At 37.2% G+C, this 20,842-nt stretch overlaps 2 protein-coding genes across 4 annotated transcripts in view; both read right to left on the bottom strand.

Moving 5' to 3' along the window:
* Nucleotides 1-1,523: 1,523 nt before the first annotated feature.
* Nucleotides 1,524-7,645, bottom strand: drg1 (developmentally regulated GTP binding protein 1). Its single transcript, XM_032570896.1, has 9 exons — nt 7,473-7,645; nt 6,242-6,365; nt 5,937-6,112; nt 5,773-5,842; nt 5,082-5,251; nt 4,335-4,465; nt 3,370-3,537; nt 3,126-3,248; nt 1,524-1,852 (listed from the first exon to the last, which is right to left on the bottom strand). The coding sequence occupies exons 1-9, from the start codon at nt 7,509-7,511 to the stop codon at nt 1,753-1,755; spliced, it is 1,101 nt and encodes a 366-aa protein (XP_032426787.1). The 5' UTR covers nt 7,512-7,645; the 3' UTR covers nt 1,524-1,752.
* Nucleotides 7,646-9,508: 1,863 nt separating this feature from the next.
* kcnn2 (potassium calcium-activated channel subfamily N member 2) overlaps nt 9,509-20,842 on the bottom strand; it is a 40,678-nt gene continuing 29,344 nt past the window's right edge. Inside the window, exons 7-9 of one of the 3 annotated variants that reach the window (XM_032570844.1) lie at nt 18,927-18,935; nt 14,719-14,788; nt 9,509-11,251 (exon numbers count right to left, since the gene is read on the bottom strand). In XM_032570844.1, the coding sequence (XP_032426735.1) occupies nt 10,976-11,251; nt 14,719-14,788; nt 18,927-18,935 (355 nt within the window). In that variant the 3' untranslated portion in view covers nt 9,509-10,975. The remainder of the gene's footprint in view (nt 11,252-14,718; nt 14,789-18,926; nt 18,936-20,842) is intronic. The other 2 variants (XM_032570845.1, XM_032570846.1) reach the window with 2 other exon arrangements.

The raw sequence follows: 20,842 nt of genomic DNA, 5'->3' as shown, positions 1-20,842 counted from the left end.
GCCCCTCCTTCAAGCTAGGAGGAGTTGGCGACATTCTCTTGGGATAGGTGCTATGGCAATGAAGACTTGGTCAATCTGGGATTGGATACGGGGTTGGTGGAGTTTGGGGTAGGTGGGGGCGGCCGGTTCCGCATTTCATAAATATTAATACATAGTCTGCCCTCTCTAAATGGGTGGATTCTTTAATTTTGTTAGAGGGGGAAGTGCTTTATTCACTTAATGGCTTTTATTAGTGCCCAGTCCTCAACTCTTTCATTAGCTAAAGTGCTGCTATAATTTACAGGGTATAAAGGGGAGTGGGGTAGAAGCGGTGTCTGGGGAGGGCTGATCCTGCTGTTGCTGGACAGTAGACTTCACGCTCAACCACTGCAGCTTTTACTAAAAAGCATCTGGTTAGTTATATTCAGTCTATAACAAAAAAAATTCCCTTTATGAACCTTCTGGTCTTGTTAAAATTACCTTGACTTTGAAACATTGTGTAAAGACCTTGATTCTCAACATTGCACTGCAACAATTTAAGTATATAGATTTTGGAAAATCAAATGGTTTTCAGTAGAGAGTGCCAAAAACATTCCAGTATTGCCAAGTTGTCTTCCAGTTTCTTCTTTCCAGAAAACTAAATATTTCACACTTCTAGTGAGTAGAGATAAATCAGGGCTGCAAATGTACTTCAAATAGCTTTTGTTTGATACATTATTCTCCACGAGAAGTTTCGCCAAGTTTGTACATCCCCTGATAAATCACAAGATACGTTGCTTTATAATAAAAGAGGGATTAGCTTTGCTCTGATTTTAAGATTTCATCTTTAAAAAGCTCCATTCTTTTACTGTATTTGTCTTCATTTATTTATTCAGGACCACGTAGTTACAGAAATCTGCATTACTTAAAGCAGTTGAAACAAATAAGAGAAAAATAAAATGCAATGGTAAAAACACTAAATTCAGTGCTAGAATATATAAATTCATCATAATTTGGATTTCTATATACACAGCAAAGTTGAATTTGTTGAAATAGAAAACAAGAAAGATAACTGATATTTGCTTGCCTTTGCACGCACTAAAGCAATCGGCTTTATTCACCGACTTGTATCTGCAGAAACAACATGGCTCCTCCACCCTCCACTGGTGCATGCAGCATACTAACAGCAGTCTCTACCATAGCCCATGGCTGATAATAAAAGCTTTATTTTTGCTCTCTGGAGTTTTGTTACTTGCAAACAACTTGCATCTGATGACCCCCAGAACACATTTGAGCGAATGAACTCATTAACCTGAGTGGCCGTACCCCACAGGAGTGGGTGGGGGGAGGAATGGGCCCAGCAGTCTGAATAACTGGCTTCATCATCAATGTCACATAAATCACTTTTGCTTTCAAACAACGTTTTTTTTATTTTACCTCCTCTTCAGCCAGACTGAAATGTTCGCAGTGAAACGAGTTCTTCAACGTCACACTGCAGAAACGTTTTAGTCTCAAATTACATGCAGCTCGTGCAAAATGAACAGTGGAACAAGAAATAAGACAAATTCAATTGTACATTTATATTTTTATTGTACAGCTTCAAGTTGTTAATGCAAGCCTTAACCAACATTCAATATGAACTATTTATGGTGTTAGGTACTGCGGGTACTTCCAAATGTGTCGCATTGATGTCACTATTACAACAACACAGCAAACCACTTGACCACATGACAGAGGTGTTTTAGTTGACATCTGGTGATATTTGCTGAGCCATGCGGTGATTCGAAACCCAGTTCACTTTTTCACCAACTGGATAACATCTTCATCTTCCATAACATGGTCCTTCCCGACTTTCTGGGGGTTGTGTTTCACAGAGGAGCCCCACACCAGCGCGCTGGAATTAGAAGAAGAAAAAAAAAAAGAAAACCATTTATTCTTGGCTAAAATTATCAATTTACTACAGAGTGGCTAACATGGCAAAAAAGCATTTAGGTAAAGACAGAAAATCCCTCTAACTGCATGTGTCACAGTTTGACCAATCATCTCCCTTGAGGACGTTTAATGCTCTAAAGCACTAACACAGGGAGTGATTGATGGCTCTGCCTCACCCATTAGAAGATGCGGGTAAAATATACTGTAAGGTACAAAACTAAACTCACACATCCTGTAATGTCCAGAAAAATACCAGTTATTAAGATTTTTTTACAATTTAAATTAGGAATGCAGGGTCTGAAAAAAACCCTTTTCTCAGACCCAGGGATAATCCAACTACTCATATCTGAGTTTTATCTTAAAAATATTACAAATCTGAACATTAACGTGAGTTTTAGCAAAGAGTGAATAAGTGCAGCAAAATATTCCCAAGTGGGTGATGGGTCCTGCAGGAGTTGTACAATTTAATTTTATTTACTTTACAGACACCTGCAGTCTTGATGATAGAGCAGAGTGAACAGAACGTGTACAAATGCAGTGCAGCATGCAGAGTTCGATGAAGAGCGCGGCTATTGCCTTGGATAACGTGCAAATCTTGAAACTGCTCTGCATGTAAAATGCATCTGCAGGACCATCATTAATCTAACTGTGCTATTGTACAGATGCCAGATCTCAGGCTGACTCAGGCAGCACTAATATGACCGCTCTAAACTGTGAAGGATAAAATTCCTCTTAAATAGAAAGAGGCAATTGTCACATCAATGTTCACAGATGTTTTTTTTATTAACAGTTCTAGATTTTAAGATCTGTTTGTTTACTTCACTTCAAGCTTATGTTTTGAATTATATATACACTAAGATTATTTACTGTTTCAATTTAGTGTTTAATTGCAACTATATCTGTTAATCTAAACCTAAACATATTTTTAAATTAAATTTGCCATTCATAAATATTTTCTTTTATAGTACAATTAGTATACATATCCTTGGGTGTTTGCTTTTATTTAAATTTTCTCATTAGGATTTCATTAGAGCACACTCTTTCTAGTCTATAATATGCAATAAATAGAAGGTAATGCCTCTGATGATGTGTTCAGTCATTTACTGCAATAACTTCTTTTTAGCTTATGACATATCCATTGCTTCTGAAATTTGCGATCTTCATAAAAATCCCATAAAATCTATGAAACACACTAAATTAAGCATTAAACCTGGAGTAACCTGTGAAGTACTTACTACTTGAATTCTTTGATGAGATTTTTGTGAATCTTTAAGCAGAAATCCTCGACCGAAGTTCGTCCGTCAGGGAGTACAACAGGAGACGTGTAATCAGGAAGTTGGCCTTTGGGTTTGGTGTAGCTGTAAGTGAGCACATTATCCCAATCAGATTTTAACTTGTCAATATGCAAATATTTCAATTTGCCCACTTCAATCAGAATCCCCAGAGAAATACAAACAGAACAAATCAATCCCCCCTTACATGCGAACAAGCTTCAGGTAGTCCCACATCTTCTCCAGCAGGTCATCAAAGTTCCAGCGGTGGTGGGCAGAGATTGGGACGCAGTGGGGCACCTTGTAGATGATGTCCAGCTCTTCGATGGAGATCTGGTCGATTTTGTTGAGCACGTATATGCACGGGATGTAGACCCTGATGAGAAATGATTGGAGTCAGTAAGTACTTGCCTCTGACATTAAATTTGACCAAATGTGAAAGGAGAAAAAAAAAAGTCTGTCTTTACTAACTGCATTCTGCCTTCCACTTAAGTCACGACTTGAAGCAGAGTTTAACGTGACATTTATTTTTAGCAAACCGCAAGATGCAACACATCGCCATGTGTCACTGCTAATTTAATGAAGCCAAACTAAAATGGAAAAGCGCAGTGTGCAGCTCCTCTTTTAAAAATACCAACTTATTGTTCTCTTACATTGCTGTGCAGATACTTGATTCCGCTCTCATTTGCAGCATTGCTTTAGTTCATTAAGTTTTACATATACTAGTGACCATACGTTTCAGGCCCACCACAGCTTTTGAAGTTAGAATATTGAGCAGTAAATTAAAAAGGTTTAGTTTTCCTTATTTTAAGACATGTTCTTTAAATTAGCTGTTTGGGAACACTGTGATAATTGTGTTATAATTATTGCAGCCTCTTCTCCTAGAAACTCTCACATTTAGCCCTCCTGCCCCCCCAAAAATCAGATATGCAGATGAGATAACTGAAACACAGACTGACTGCTGTAATTTCTGTGCCTAGTACAGATGTGTTTAATTCAACATTTGTCACATAATCCTTTCTCGGAAACCAGCTTTTAAAGAGAGCAAAGCTCTAACACAGAGGTTTAGGTGCAGCTGCACTGCTGTAGACATATCGGTGGACATTTGATTTCAGAGAGCAACAAGCCACACCCAGAGAGACAAACGACGGAGAGCCCGCTTCAGCAGCTTACCGATTTCCCTCCACCACATCGATGAGGTCATCAGCCGTGACGTCGCTGCGCAAGGTGATGTCGGCGTTGTGGATCTTATACTCGGCCAGGATGCTCTTAACGGTTTCGAAATCTAGCTCATTTTGTGCACACTGACGACACAGATGAAAAAGAAAAGACGCAGAATAAAAACATTTTAAATTTGCACTGATGAATACTTTTTGTCAGCAGGAGAAGCAAATAAACCCCAAAAAACTGGGTAAAATAATTTCCCCAAACTTCTACTTATTCCGGTATTTATTACCTGATCTAATTTTATAAATTGTTTTGTACTGACTTTTTAAAATGATTCCTGTTAAGTATATTATTGCATGGCATTTTGACTCCTTGTTATTATTCTGGTGACTCATTTCATATGGTAAATTACTTTCTTTTATCAAGTTTATTTAACTTTTTTTTTTTTTGCTCTGCTAAATGTTTTACTACATATTTTAGTAACTGTTTTATGCAGACAATCTTTAAGCATTTATGACAATACTCCCCTCATGTATAATATGTTGTCATTCAGCATCAACATTTACAGTGTAGAATTTTGTCTATTCTGGAAACTTGACTTCATCTTGCTGTTACTATATTTGTTAGTGAGCCAGAAATACATATCAAGTTGAAGTAGATTCTTGTTGGAATTGTTTTTTAAAAACAGGAACATGTCATAATGCAACCAACCAGTTCTATATAAGAAGTCCTGCAGTGCAGTGAGAGACGTACTGTAGCAGTAAAGTTGATGCCTCCTTTGTCCTTCTTCTTGAAACCAATGTTGGGCGGTTGCTTGTTAAGTCGGATGCCAAAGCCCTCCAGCTCATGTTCTATTAGCTTCTTATGAAGAAGAGGCTTTAACACATCAAGTACTATCAGGATTAGATTGCAAGTTCGAGCCACTGAGAGAGGGAGAGAGGAAAAAAACAATTTGTGCTGTAGGGAATACAGTTTATGTCTTCGGTGGATACAATTAAAAATATAAAAACAACAGTTGTTTCTTATATTTCTTTACTAATGTTAAACAGATGTCACAGTTCAGTGTTTGCTAGAGTTCGTCCTAATGACTATTCTTAAATGCAGCACAGTTACGGAGGTATAACATGAATCAATAAACCAAGCTAACAAAGGATCATCTTTCGGTATAAAAACACATTCTATATGACAGATTTCCATAAAGAACAGAGAGAATCAAGTTTTGAAATATATATTTTTTTCACACTATACTTTCTTTTGTCATATTTATCCAGACCTGGAAAATCTTCAGTTAAATTTTCATACTTTTCCAGCCTGTACAAGAACCCTGCTAATATTTCTAACAATTTGCATGCATTAACACAAACCTAGGGAAACTCTATTTGCAAAAATAATATTCGGATGTTTTTTTAAGATTTTCAACAAATATCAATAGTCCCAACAGTACCTGCAATAACCTGCCTGCCTCTGCCCTTGCCATCCTTGGCTCCCTCAATGATTCCAGGTAGATCCAAAAGCTAAGAAGAAATCATTTAAAAGGGATATATCTTTTCACTCAACCAGGCTTCAGCATATTTTCCCAGATGGTAAAGAAAGAGTATATTTTAGTACCTGAATTTTGGCACCTTTATACCGAATGACTCCAGGCACTGTTGTAAGGGTGGTGAACTCATACGCTGCAACTTCTGAGTACACACCCGCAAGGTTACTGAGCAGCGTGGACTTTCCTACGGATGGGAAACCAACAAAACCCACTCTGGCATCACCGGTTTTTGCAACGTCAAAGCCTGAAAGTTAGAGAAACATCAAAATATTAACTATATTTTTATGTTTTATAGGAGAGTCCCTCTACTCAGAAGGAAATAAACCAAGATTAGAGCAATACTTGGACTAAATCCACAGTATTGAGATATTACCTTCCCCTGTTGCACCCCCACTGCCTCCTTTTGGTGTGATCAGCTCCCTCCTCAGCTTTGCTAGACGTGCTTTGAGCAGACCCAAGTGGTGAGCTGTGGCCTTGTTCTTCTGCGTCCTGGCCATCTACAGGAAGAAGTGACACTAGTTGGTATTTGAACAGCAATCATCATCAAAAGGACATTTATTATGTACCAAAAAAGTAACACTGAGTAATTTATCAGAACATCTGATTCACTACTTCATAATGATTTCATCTGAAAATATAAAGTTCTGTGTACATTTCTGTATTTTATTTCTAAAATGAAGAAAAAACAACAAATTTTAAGCAGTAGAAAACTCATTTACAATTTTTTAACATAAAACTAATACAGTAGGAAATGTATGTCTATGTTAGAACAGGGTAAAGGTTTTCTAGCAAATATGCATAGCGTATACTGTATATTTAGTTGACCACAGCAGGTTCAGCAGATAGAAAATAACATTACAACACTTGCAACTTTTTTTCAGACCTAAAACAACAGTGATCAAATTAGAATTTTTTTTGTAGAATACCAAACTTCTTGAGGATTAAAGACAAGACATTTGTATCACAGCTCAAACAAGAAATACATATAACATTAATATTTTGTGAGTATAAAACCTGCAGCTTAAGCTTAAACAAAATTGTTCTGCTAAAAACACATGTATTAGATATTAATAGCATATACAGTAACCTCAAATGAATCAAATCATAAATAAAAACATAAATACTGAAAAACAGTCAAAAGGTTTACATTAAAACATTATTTGGTCAGGAGTTATATTATGTACTTATTTGACACATTTTATCGTCATTCATTTTTTGTTTCGTAATGCTGGACCAATGCAGTCATTATCTCTAAAGATAGTTCATATGTATAATTAATACTACCCGCAGAGAGTCTGTTTTCTCCAACATCAGACCTGTCGCCTTTAATGTTGTTTTTTCTTTAAAATTATGTCATTTATTTTGGGTGCTAGTTGAACAGGGAGTTGTTACAATAACAATATTGGCAGTACTGCAGTGTTCAATTCATAGATTATCTGTAAGTAAAATACAATTATAAAAATCTATACGTAAAAACGATAACCGTGAAAAAGCCGGGCGGCTAAAAACTACTGGTATTAGAATATTTCAGCTACTGCTAACAGCTAACTGTTAGCTAAAACGTGACTAACTCAAACACTCCCATCTGGTAATGTTTATCTTACCTCATTTTCTATCTCCGCTATCTTGGCGAGTATACTCATTATGACTATGTATCCAGTTCGCAATTAACGTCAATGAAATTATTTGTAGAAACTTTACAAATGATTTGGCAACGTTTAGCCGTTTTAGCAAGCACACGCCACAGAACTGCCGCTGTACGAGAATTCACAGCAAATCTCGCGATATCAAAGGAGCAAGGAGCGCGTTACCCGGCGTTTTGGCTGACAAAACTCTGCTTCACTAGATAGGAATAATCTGTTTCATTATTAATTTCTATCTATCTATCTATCTATCTATCTATCTATCTATCTATCTATCTATCTATCTATCTATCTATCTATCTATCTATCTATCTATCTATCTATCTATCTATCTATCTATCTATCTATCTATCTATCTATCTATCTATCTATCTATCTATCTATCTAGTTATGAAAAGAATTACTTCAGGGTGCTATTTACTCAAGAAGCACAACAGTGCAATAAAATCTCTTTACAGATGGATCTGGCTTATATTAGCTGCAATATTATATACGATATATGGAATATCTAATAATATACGAGTCTCACCCATTCCATGACGTGCTGGCTGGATACAGGAGCACCTTCAGCCAGAGACTCATTTTGCCACAGAGCGCCACTGAAAGTAATTTTTGCCTGTTGCCACCAGGCTTTACAATGCCCAAGTCTGTGTTAACTTATTAAACCATTTTCTGCGCTCATTTATAGGTTATTTATTGATTAATATATTGCATGTGACTGCTTGCTATTTATTTATTTGTTTATATCTAGTCATTTTGAATTTATCACTCTCATATATATATATATATATATATATATATATATATATGAGAGTGATAAATTCACTCTCATATATATATATATATATATATGAGAGTGAGATATATATATATATATATATATATATATATATATATATATATATATATATATATACAAACGTTGTATTTATTACCTAAGATGGAGTAGCTTTCAACAAATAAGCAAGTTCCCCTTGGGGATTAACAAAGTATATTCTATTCTATTCTATTCTATTCTATTCTATTCTATTCTATTCTATTCTATTCTATTCTATTCTAATATGTTTCAATTCATTTGCATTGCAGCACTTTTTAGGACAATGCAAGAAAGATCTTAAATCAAAACTTATTTCTATAAGACTGCTCCAGGGCTGAACTGATCTTCGTATAATAGCTCCTCAGACATGCAAACAATGTGACCCCTGTGACAATTGACTGGGATGACAGTGGTCCAGGAGACAGGTGGTGCTGAGGAAGGAGGCAAGTTGCTGGTTTGAATACCTGCTCCACCCGTGTCAGTTGTTGTGCCTGCTGGTTGTGGTTAGAGGGCCTGATTGTGCTGATTGTGTAGCAGCTTCACTTCTGATCAGGCTTCCTCAGGGTAGCTGCAACGTAGATTACTACCATCAGCGTGTGAATGACTGAATGTAGTGTATAAAGTGCTTTGGAGTTCTCTGGACTTGACAAAAATTATATGCAAGTACAGTTCATAAATTAAAATTTAATTTTTGATGCCTGGCAACAAGTCTTGTATATCTTCGTACATGTTTGGCTCACTGTTCCTGAGCAGAAACATTTTTATTCTACCACATTGGAAAGCTTACCTGGAGAAATGTAGTATTTAAGGTCATGCCACAGCATCTGATGCAGATTTAGGTTCAGACTTTGACTAGGCTACTCAAAAATCTTTATTTTGTGTCCATACAAGTTGACTTACAGGTGTGCTTTGAATCCTGTTCCTAAAACTCTTTGGATGAGGGAAAATATTTTCCTGCATCCAGATATCTTTCCTACTGTATTTTATCGATTTCTTTATTCTACAAGTAAAAATATTTGCACGTGGGATGCAAGTTTAGTTTTGTCCACATAATAGAATGTATAAGAAATTGAGCAAATTTGTCAGGGAACAAATACCTTTTCATTGCACTGTAAACAAATGAACATAGAAACCATCTTTTTAAATCGTCCGACATGTCACACAAGGAAAAACAAAGAAGAACTCAGACCCATCTAATTGGGTATTTTTTATTTGCTTTATCGTTTAGGTTGCATACAACAGAATCTCTCATTGGTTTCTAAGTTGTTAATGTTTGTGGACTGCACATCCGGTTGTTTATGTTTGAGTGCTGGCCGAGCTGCTGATTTTATGAGTGTTAATTTTCTTCATTCTTGAAAAGATTACATCAGTGGGGTCTTATGCTGAAGTAATGCCTAATTAATTAATTTTTCTATCCTTTTGAAAAACTCAGACAAATCTTCTCCATTTCCAGGTTTTTCCCACCATATGCCATTTCTGACTCTTCACTTTTTTTTTTCCTGCCGTTTATTTGTCGGAAGAGGTGTGCTTGTCCTCATGAAAATATATAAAAATATGTATTTATTCAGCTTTAAAAGGTAGATAGGGTTTACAGTTGTTGTTCGGCATATTTTGTTGCCCAACTTGGAAGACAGAGAGCATAGATAACGCAGGAGAGGACAGGAGTTAAGACACAGCAAGACATGGGTGGGATTACTTCGTTTATGATCATTCAGTGCATTTCATTAGACCTGTATAAGTCTAAGTAAATGCATTTTTATCAAGAACCAAAAATAATAATAAAAAACAACAAACAAAAGAAACTAAATGTGGCTTTGTTGGATTAGACAACACTACAAATTGAGAACTGACAACAATAAACCCATGCCCATACGACTTTTTTTAAAAAATGGGTATAGATCTTTAGATCATATGTCAGCCAGCATTGAAGTGCATTCATTAAAAATTAAGTGCAAGTACAGATTTTCGATGCATTCAATTGAGTTGAGGATTAAACTATGTGCAACATCTCCCCCCCTTAAAAATAGTCATTCTACAGGGGGCACTCTGCAAAAAAATGTTTAAAAAACGCTATAGTTGATGCTGTTTTCTAACCTAAAACATACTGTACGTGTTTGTTTCCTCATTTCAAGCTTTTTACCTTATCTCTGAGCGACTGTGTGTTGGAGTGCTATTTACCTGCCGTCTAGTGTCACTTCACTATTTCCATCATATCGCTGACATGCTCTCTGTCTGGTTTCTCAGCAGATTCTCAGTTTGCAACTGAGTCAAGCCAGCAAAAGTGCAAAGTCCATGAGAAGCACTACTTTAGTGCAATAGTTTCACGCCTGGTAACCTTGACACCTAGAGCTGGCTACCTCTGCATAGAGACGGAGTAGAGTTCCTGTCAGAGCCTGGGGCGGCCTTTTATTACTGAGGGAAGGGCCATTATTTGTGGTCTATCACCAGAGCATGGATAACATCAACTTTTGAGGTAATAAAAATAAGAACAGCTTGAAGTTATCCGTTAAAATGCATCGTCCCCAGGAAGTCGGATTCTGTCATCAGAATTTGGATAATACTTATTGAAACCATAAGGCTTTACAGTAAATGCAACTTCGCCATATGATGGCAAAAGTCTTGAGCGGAGGCATTCCCCGTTTGGACTCTAGCTGCTCTCCGAGGAGGTCGGCGGCGCCGTAGAGGATGACCTCCTCCGTGACACCGACTGTGAGCGCTCAGGGCTGTGTTTGTCATAAGGCTGGAGCTGCACTTCCAGGAAGTCTCTGTGCTGCTGGTTGATGACCTGGCTGATGAGTCCAGGAAGAGCTTGCAAGTTAGTCAGTAGGGTTTCCAGCTTTGTTTCCAGCAACGCAATCCTCTTCTCCATGTCCTCCCCTCTCTCGTTCAAGTCTGACACCATGTCATACATGACGTTCTGCGTCTGCAACGGCAGAGAGGAAACACACTTGGTGCAATCAGTCTTTCAACTTGTTGTTCATTCTTCACTGCTAACATGTGCAGGTTGTAACATTCATGAATATATAGATAAAAACACTTCTTTGACATCCATTTAAATATGTAGTTTATGTTGATTCTGTAAGAAAAGAGGAAAGAAAAAGTTACCAATAATTAAAACATATACTTTATTAATGCGTTTAATTCCAATTTGCAGACTTTACATTAGAAAATACCTAAAAAACAAAGCAGAAATTAAAATCCATTCATGTACCCTAGTTAAAATAATGTAATCTATGTAACACGCAAAGTAGCGTTCCAGCATCTCCACATTTTAAAAATGAGATTTCAAGGTTATGTCTTCAAGATGTGGATTTGTAATTCAAATTGTAGATTTAAATGCTAAATGTCATTACTGTCAAATGAAACAAGAAACAAATCTCAAATGGGCTAAGATTTGAGATTTATGTTACTTCATTTTAAATTTGAACCTTGATACTGTCTGTTGTACTTGGAATGTCCTCCCATGTTAGTTTCTTCTTCTGTTTCTAATTGTTGAATACAGGAAAATTTCACCTTCTAAGACAACCAGTGGTTAAAATAGGAACTGCAGTAAAAGCAGTGGACCTCAAGGGAGAGGTATAAAAGTCAAAGGAACACGTTCCAAGTCTAAATCTTCTCTGGACATCTGGTTTTCAAAGTTATGTCAATAGCTTGAATGTAAATTGATCCTAAAGCTTCCTGAGGAGCTTTGCCAACTATGTGACAGAGGAGAAAAATTATTATAATAAAAATACAGGATTTCGGAGATAAAACTATAAGTGATGCTTCTGTTAATTACAGTGTGTCCACACTATAATTAATGCAAAGTCATCCACAACTTAAAGTATCAAAGTCTCACTGTAACCACTTTTAACATTCTTTCAAAGAAGCTGACTTTAGCCCTCACTGCATTTGGAACCAGGAGAAATAAATGGGAGCTCGGATTAAAAACACAATCCAAAAGATGTAACATGCCTGATAACAGTTCTTTTTCTTTGAACCATTGCTTCTGTACATATTTATTATTTTGAATATTTTTGTTTATGTACATTTACCAGTGTATAGTTAATCTAATTTTCCTCTCTGGATTTTTGTTTGAACAGCTGGATTTCCTGAAACTTTTCCTGGAGCAGATGTTTTGCTCTTCACCTCCCTGCGTCTCATGTGTATTTGAAACATGAGAGATTTTACTGCCAATGTGCAAAGTTTGATCTGTCATATAGTTACATTACCATCTTCTCAAACCACAACTTGGCAAGAAACCTGTTTCGCATAAATAACCTGAATAAGGACCCAATACTAAACTATTTTAATTTTTCTGGTAAAATCCACAGATTTCTATTTATGTTTCAAATTGTTCTCATGATGCAAAACAGTTGTGAGAATATTTGAGTTATTGTTCTGCTGAAATCTGAAGAGAAATAATAAAAAAGCAGTTTAAGACAAACAAACAATACTTTAATAGTGCTACTTAAAGCTGATGTCCACAACATCGCAGAACTCACGAGGGACCATTTTTGTACAAAATTTGCAAGAAATTATGTTTCAGTGCAGAACAAACCATATTAATTGTTGGCCTGGAGGACACAGGAAATGTGCCAGCTGAAGTCGCTTTCTGCTCTTTTTGCAGTCTGTTCCTCCTGAACTCTTAGCTTTCTATATTCCTCAACTGCAGATGTAGAAACTCTTGTCACATGTCAGACATGCCTTCAGGGTGAAACCGTCAGAGGATGGTTTCTGTGGGATTACTCAGTGTATGACTAATAATCCTTGGCAGGCCAGAGGCAATGTCGTCCATCACTTACCTTGTCCTATTCTGATTTAAGGCAGGAATGATGGAAAAGTTTGCTTATCTGTTGCAGTGTTGACTGAAGAAACATTGGCAGTGCTAAATATGCCGGTGACAACAGTTTTACTTTGTTCTATTATATTTATGAATCCATATATCCATCATGCAAAGATTTCTGAATGAATCACAAAATTACTGCTCTGCAAAAGTGTTCACAACCCCTTGCACTTTTTCAGATTTTTTTCACGAACTTAAACGTACTTGACTCAGACCGACATGACGTAGCACGTAATTGTGAAGTATATAGAGAAGGTTAGGATATTTTAAAAAGATTTGACCAAAAATGTTTGTACAAATAAAATTTGAAATGAATGGCATGCATCTATATGCCGCCCTCCTGAACATAATATATTACAAATGCACGCCATACTTTTCAGATTTTTTTATTTGTCCAAAAACCATAAAACCATCAATCGCTTTCCTTCCATCTCACAGTTATGTGCCATGTTTTGCTTATCGATAGCATAAAATCCTGTTACATTTGTGACTGTAATATAACAAAATAAACCAATGTACAATTTTGAGAACACTGTATTTGGTACTAGATGCAGCTCTTTAGGTAAAAACCTAACTGTGAGTGATGAAGTGAGAAGGAATTAAACTTTAATGGCAAACAACCTGGCCCAGCAATTTGTGCAGGAGTCAATTTCATTAAGAGAGCAAGAAAAGATTCACTTTATGCATGAAACAAACCACCAGCTGACATTGTGAAAGCAGGAGGAAAAGGAGGCAATCAGAGACGGAGCACACAGAAAACAGGCTGTGCAGGAGATAATGAATTAAAGAGATCCACCGTGATCTGATGATTTTCAGAGAGCACTGCAGTGGCAATTCATCTTCGACAGCTGCACATGTTGAGCTCAATTTTTCTACAGCAAATCTTCCAAAAAAAAGAGAAAAAAGACGTTTTACTGCCCTCTCGTGGTTGTGGCTTCTCATGACAATAGCTCGGACCAAAATGAAGTGAATCGGTCGTTAGCCAGTTTCTCCCCATGACATGTTCCGAGTCTGACTGGTGTTTTACAGCAAGAGATGATTGGGCGATATCGGCTAACACTCTCAGTGACATGCTGGATTACGTCCAGCTTGACTGTGTCGTGTTTTTGAATGTCAGAGTGGTCTCCTTTCCCCCTCCTCTGCCTTTATTTCAGGCTGAATCATCAGATCACAGCGTGTCTCCCTTCCCAGGTTAGTGTTTGTGCTGCGTCAGGCTGGCACCCTGCCTGCGCTCTCCCAGAGGGATGTCCACTTGTAGTTAGTGACTCTAAAGGCGAAGGAGATGAAAAATTACACTGCATTAAAAAATGAAAAGTATTTATTGGAGGGCATATCTTGGAATAAATACCTTAACTGTTAAATAAAGAAAGGCTATTATTTCATACCCAGACACTTTCAGGTGAGTGGACCACACAACAGAACATAGATGTAAAGCCTGTCTGTTTATTTGACACCTGTAGACTTTGTCTACACCAGAACACCAACTTAGTGAGTGAAACAGCATGCATTAAGCTCACTCACAGGAGTTAAGCGAAGTATATTTACAGTGGAACAGTCTATCTTACCTTAGCAAGGTCCACTAGTGAGTTTGCTTGGTCATTCAGCTTGCGTTGCTCCATTTTAACACTTCTCAATCTGAACACAAGACCATTCACAACCCGGTAAATCAACGCTGTCAGAAATAATTTTTTAGGTTGTGCACACACAAGGGCATACACACGGAGAGCACTCCTGGGACATGCACAGGATGTGTGTAGAGAATGGAGGGATTGAAGAGAGAGGGGGAGGAGGGGAAGAAGGGCAGGGGAGGGCAATCTGTTTGGCTGAACTGCATGCAAGTGGGAAGGAGGCCACAGAGGGGGGAGAGCGAGATCAGCTCTGCATCCTCGACCAATTTTCACACAAGGGGAAGGAAGGGATCTCAGAGTGTCTATGTTGTATACAAACACTCATGTTCTGATGTGGTATTGTTAAAAACACGGGGAAGGTCTTCTGTTGACTCTTTATGTTTCTTTCTCAGTAAGTCAACGGCATCCATGCTTATGGACGGAAACAGAAGACTGTCTCTATATGTAGTCATACCCGTTGAATTGTTACTCATTTTTGCACATTACAGTAGGAAACTTTGGTGTATTGTAATGGGATTTTATGTAATTAATCAACACAAAGTGGTGAATAATTGGGAAGTGCTAGAAAAAAAATATCCACAATTTTCAAATTTGATTACACCCAATGATTTAACACTTTGTTTAATACTTTCCTTCATTTTCAGGTCAAACCTTTTAATTATAAGTCCAGATAGTAAAATTTGGTCTCATCTAGAAAACCTTCTTTGACAGATTCCTTCTTTATTTATTGTGTCCCCTGCATAACTCGTGGAAAACTAAGCTAACCTGTTTATGGCTGCCTTAAATAATGACTTTGGTTTTATCACTCTTCTAGAAAAGGACATATTTGAGAAGTGCACAAGTATGTGCATAGTTTGTCCAGTCTAGAGATTCTCCCACCTGAGCAGAGCATTTCTGCAGTGCCTCCAGAGTTACCCTGAGCCTCCTGGCTCTGTTTCTTGGTAGGTTTGCAATGCATTTTCTACGTTGTCAGATGATCCACTCAACAATATTTTATAATACGGTAAAGCCTTGGAATATTGTTTTATATCCCAGTCTTGTGTTAAACCACTAGCGATTTATGCTAATAATTTCCTCTAACAAAATTATCACAAATTAAACACAGGCCTATTTGCTAATTTGCTAATCGACTTGTGAAAGTAGTTGGTTGCACTAGATTTTAATTAGGGGCATCAGGGTAAAATGGGATGAATACAAATGCACATCTCACTTTTCAGATTTGTATTGGTGACAATAATAACAATAATAAAAACAAAAACAAGAACATTTTTCCTTTTGGTTTACAATTATGAACCAATTTGTTTATCACAAATTCCATGAAAATACATTGATGTTTGTGTTGTAATGTGACCAAATATAACAAGCTTCAAGAGATATAAGTACTTTTTAAAGACACTTTAATGCTTGTTATTTTACTGCAGTTTATACAAATGCCTTGTGTGTCATTGTTCTTTTTACAGAATTTTCAATATTAACTTAGAAAACCTCTAAAGCATTGTAATTTTACTATTAAAGGCTTAATATTTTGTGGTATTTACCTGGTGAAACATAAACTGCAAAACTGCAACCTAAGCTATTTTTTTTTTTACCACAGAAGAAAAGACGTACAAAAGTGATAAAAGTTAATGTATTCACTACAGACATCGCCTGAGGAATCACACTGCCTGTTTAATTAGGCCACTGAAGTCTCTTTTCAATTACATTCTCATGGGGCCCAAAAGCCGCAACTTCCTCCTGCAGTGTGTCAACTAAACATGGATTCAAGATATTAATTCATCGTTTTCATCGGAATCATAATAGGCAAAGACAAATATTGCTTTTGAGATCTAATGTTTGGAATATTGATTTAGAAATCTCTCAAAACCCACAGCTTTGAGCAAAGCTCAAATTGTTATAATTTAAATAATAATTTGAAACTCAAATGTGAACTAGTATCAAGAAATACATGGGACAAAAAATAAATAAAATCTATCAATCGTTTTGCAGGGCAAGTTAATTTTATTGTCTGGTGATAGACAGATGTGGAGCAAAAATAATACTTTTGGCCAGCAGAGGGCGCCACAGGAGCCAAAACGAAACCTGCAACAGCGAGTTAATATCCTCACAGCTGAGTCCAGAAGGATTCCTCCTTCCGTTTTATTTATTAAAAAAAATAACAAAACAAACAAAGAAGGCGGTTTCAGTGAGGTTTTAAGAGATGTAATGTTTTTTGTGTTAAATTGAAAGAAAGATTTCACAATAGTTGGAGAGCTTTGAGAACGAAGCAGCTCAAGGTCAGAATGAATTGAAGTTAAATTCAGTCTTTTCTTTCCACCTCGGTCAATTAGTCCTCTCAGGGCGTTCTCCTTTTAAACGAGCACTCTAAAGCTGCTTGCTATTCATCAGGGGAAAACGGCTACGCTAAGCTTTTCAACGCCACACTAAATCTTTCAAGGCAATCTCAGTTAGTGCTGCTGCCCTGTGTCTCTTTCTTTGTCATGACCGCCACTTCTAAGTTAAGACATTTGACCACATGACTGAATAAATAAAAATGTTTTCACTTGTGTAGATTAAGAATTTATATCTAGATTGGATGTAATTGTTATATATAAAAAAATTATCTGGCACAATTAACAAAGCTATTTGACGAAAAGATACACAGTACTGTGCAAGAGCTCTAGATTATATTTCATTTCCTGTTTTGCTTCCAAGTAACCAGCTATTCCTTAAAAATGTCTTGATTAACAGTTCCCCAGGTTTTCTAAAAAACTGTGATCGCTGCATCCTGTAAAGATCCCTTTTAAAATACATATTTTTCCGCTGCGTTTTATGTGTAAACTGGTTTATCTCTTCTGTTTAGAAAGATGTGTATTATTCAGGGATTTAACTAACTTTAAAAGCAAAACATTCCTCAGAAAATGGTCAGATACAAAGTGCAACTCCAGAGAAAAAGCACAGAAAGCCTGAAGAGATTCCATGAACGCTTCACTCCTTAAAAGTAAAATATACAAAAACAAACACTGACTATACAGTGCTGTAAAAAAATCCTCCTAGATAAGTTTGAATCTGAAATTTTGAAAATGCTGTCTAGTTTCCAAAGATTGTGGTGGTATGAAGCAGTTACTCAGTCATTAGCGGTAGCCTGCTTTCTGTTTGACAGCGTCACGCTGGTGGTCACTGTTGAGTCTCTTCAGAGCAAATGGGTTTGCTCGGAGTTTGACCTTCCTCACAGGTCACTCTCTGCGTCTTCAGTTCAATGATCTCTGAACTAACAAGCACTATCCTGCTTCCTGGTATGTTTCCCACTTCAACCTTGAGGATGAAAATTAATGGTAATCCCTTGGAGGGGGACTTTGGGGTTGCATGGGGACACTTCAATTCTCAGCCGTAATGGCCTAAAACCTGGTGTAAGACATTTGTTTGTATACTGACCATGTCTGATCCAAACACCCTCGGCAGTATTTAGACACTCTCTCCTGCAGATGCTCCTAATTACCCTTGTATGACTGACGAATGTCCTAGTTACTGCACTGGTTAACAGCTTGGGTGTATGCTACTGAGTCGTCAAACAGAGAAATGGAGGAAAATGCGGCTGCAAATGCTGCAACAGGCGTAATAATGGTTCCACTCGCCGAAAGATGACCCCCCCCCCAAGCCCTGCTCTATATGAGCACGACGGCTCCGCTGCATGTAACAAGTCTTCTAGGGACTTTATAAATTATAAATCGGCAGGTCTGCCTTGATGGGGAGCGCTAGCTGTCATCCTTCGGTATGTGAAAGCACAGTTGATTGGAGTTTAATCAGTAGCTTTCTGATTAAAGGTCAGAGGTCATCACATCCATGCAGAAATGGAAAGAAAAACACCCTCCATCACTGATAATTGAAATTCACATGACATGGATCTGTGGATGTGTTCAGAATATGCAGTAGGCGTGTTAAAAAGTTGTACTTCTTTGCATTTTCAATTCTATTTTCCTTTTTTTTTTACATTAAAGTCCTGTGCAGCACCTTAAATAACACGGACATCTTCATGTGATGCAAAAGGCATGAATTTCACTTATCAAATGAGGGAGTGCCATTTTTTAGTAGCATCATCGGGTTCAAGGACAAGCTCTCGTTGGCATGCACACAACAGGTCTCTATCTACATTAAAGGCGAAGACTTACTTTCGAGCTCTATTGCATTGTGTCGACACAAACAGGAAAAAAAGGAAACATGAAGTAGACAGATGAATTTTTACAACATCAGATAAACATATTCAGATGAAAAAAACCCCTGCTAGTACAGGTTGGAGTGATCAACTCTTACGATGTCGCCTCACCTATGAACTGCAATGTGTCCGGATTTACAGATCTGCTCATCATCGACATGAACGTCATATTAATTTTGAGCTTTTGATGAGGTATTTGAACAGTTCTTTCTCAAAGTCAAATGTATTTAGCGCATAGAGATTTACTATTTGCTTAATTATGCTTTTTATCTGCATAGATATGTAAGTTGGGTATTTTTCCTGTCAAGAACAGTTCATAAATAGCCACCTTATCATGATGCTGCTACCACCATGCATGTTTAAGAGTTGAACCCAGCGACTCTGCTCAGAACTAACTGAGTTGATTTGAGTTGAATGTCCCCTCAAATTAAGAGATGATAGATGAGACCAAGTCCAAAATGGGAGGTCCAATTAGCAAATGATCCCTAACATTAAAACTGATTTTGGATTGGATAAAACAGATAATCATTAAACTTCTGGAATAGCATGTGAGGATCATCCTTAAACAGTAGGTCCATGGCAGGTTGCTACTCCAAACATTAATGTGGGTTTTTGTGTGTATTTTAGCCAGGATGTATCTTTAACCCCATTTGAATTAGAGAATATTCAAGATGAATGCAAGCTCATTCATCTGAATAATCTTCTAGAAGTTTCAGAAAAGGGCATATTAAATAGAAACCAGAAATTTATATGACACTCATGTCAATAATGAGCAGATCTAAACGTCTCATCTTAGCTGCAAATCATCCTGAAAACACATCATCTTTTCTTAATGTTTAAACTGTTTTCTGGTTGCTGTATCTGTCCTCATACTTTATATCTAATCTCTACTAATCTTGTTACTTTTGCAGTAGAGTAAATAAAATCAACCTTCCTGATTGCATTCACAGTCCTAGAAAAATTCCTCAAGCAATACGAGACAAAGGCGGTGTCAAAAAGCATCCATGGCTCCATTTAGCAGCAGCTCACAGCTCATATTATTTGCTTTCAGTATTGAAAATTGTAGAAAAGAATTGCGATGACAGGTGATGTGATTTGTCTGAAAATCTTACATGTCTGAGTTATTCTTTTCTATATTTAAATCAGGTAAGTGTTTGTATCTGATACGACGCATGCAGGCTTCAAATCCCAATTCAATCTTTTGAACCCTCTAAATCAAAACCACAAAAGGGAAAGAAATCTTTATAAGGCAAAGGTGTGCCCGGATTACACCGACAACATGCTGAGTATTTGTTTTTAAACGCAGAACTGAATGCTGGATGTGACTTTTCCCTCCTGGGTGTTGTTTGTTATAGATTAAGCTGCAGCTCTGGGCAATTCCCATTTCAGGACTGTCTAACCCTAACCCTGGAGAACAGGAGGTGGACGTGAGACACTGTCATCACCGCCGCAAATTGGCTGAATAAAATAACACCACCGCTGGAGAATAAGAAATAAACAGCCAGAAACTTTGCTGATCTGGATGCAGGTTGCAGCAGGAGGAAAAGCAGCAGTAAAACTGAGCATTGCTTTACTCCCCCTGTCCTATAATAAACCACCCAAATGTTTTCAAAACACAAATGCATGTTAAAAAAAAATTCATGAGCAAATTAAACTTGCACACAAGATCCTACAGAGACCCATAAACATGAGTAAAACCACAGAAGAAAACCAAATGCACACACAACAGACTTTTTTTTTTTTTAAACATTAAGCCACATACTAACAGAATCACTGTAGTTATTTCTCTTGATAAAGCTCTGTGCCGATTTCCAGCGGCCACAGATAAAGGACACGGAGCAGAAGTGTCAGTGAGCACTGTAGCGTGAGGAA

This window comes from Xiphophorus hellerii, chromosome 8 (assembly GCF_003331165.1).
Source record: "Xiphophorus hellerii strain 12219 chromosome 8, Xiphophorus_hellerii-4.1, whole genome shotgun sequence".
NCBI lineage: Eukaryota > Metazoa > Chordata > Actinopteri > Cyprinodontiformes > Poeciliidae > Xiphophorus > Xiphophorus hellerii.
Note: the sequence above shows the minus strand (reverse complement) of the source record. Positions and strands in the feature narration are given on the sequence as shown.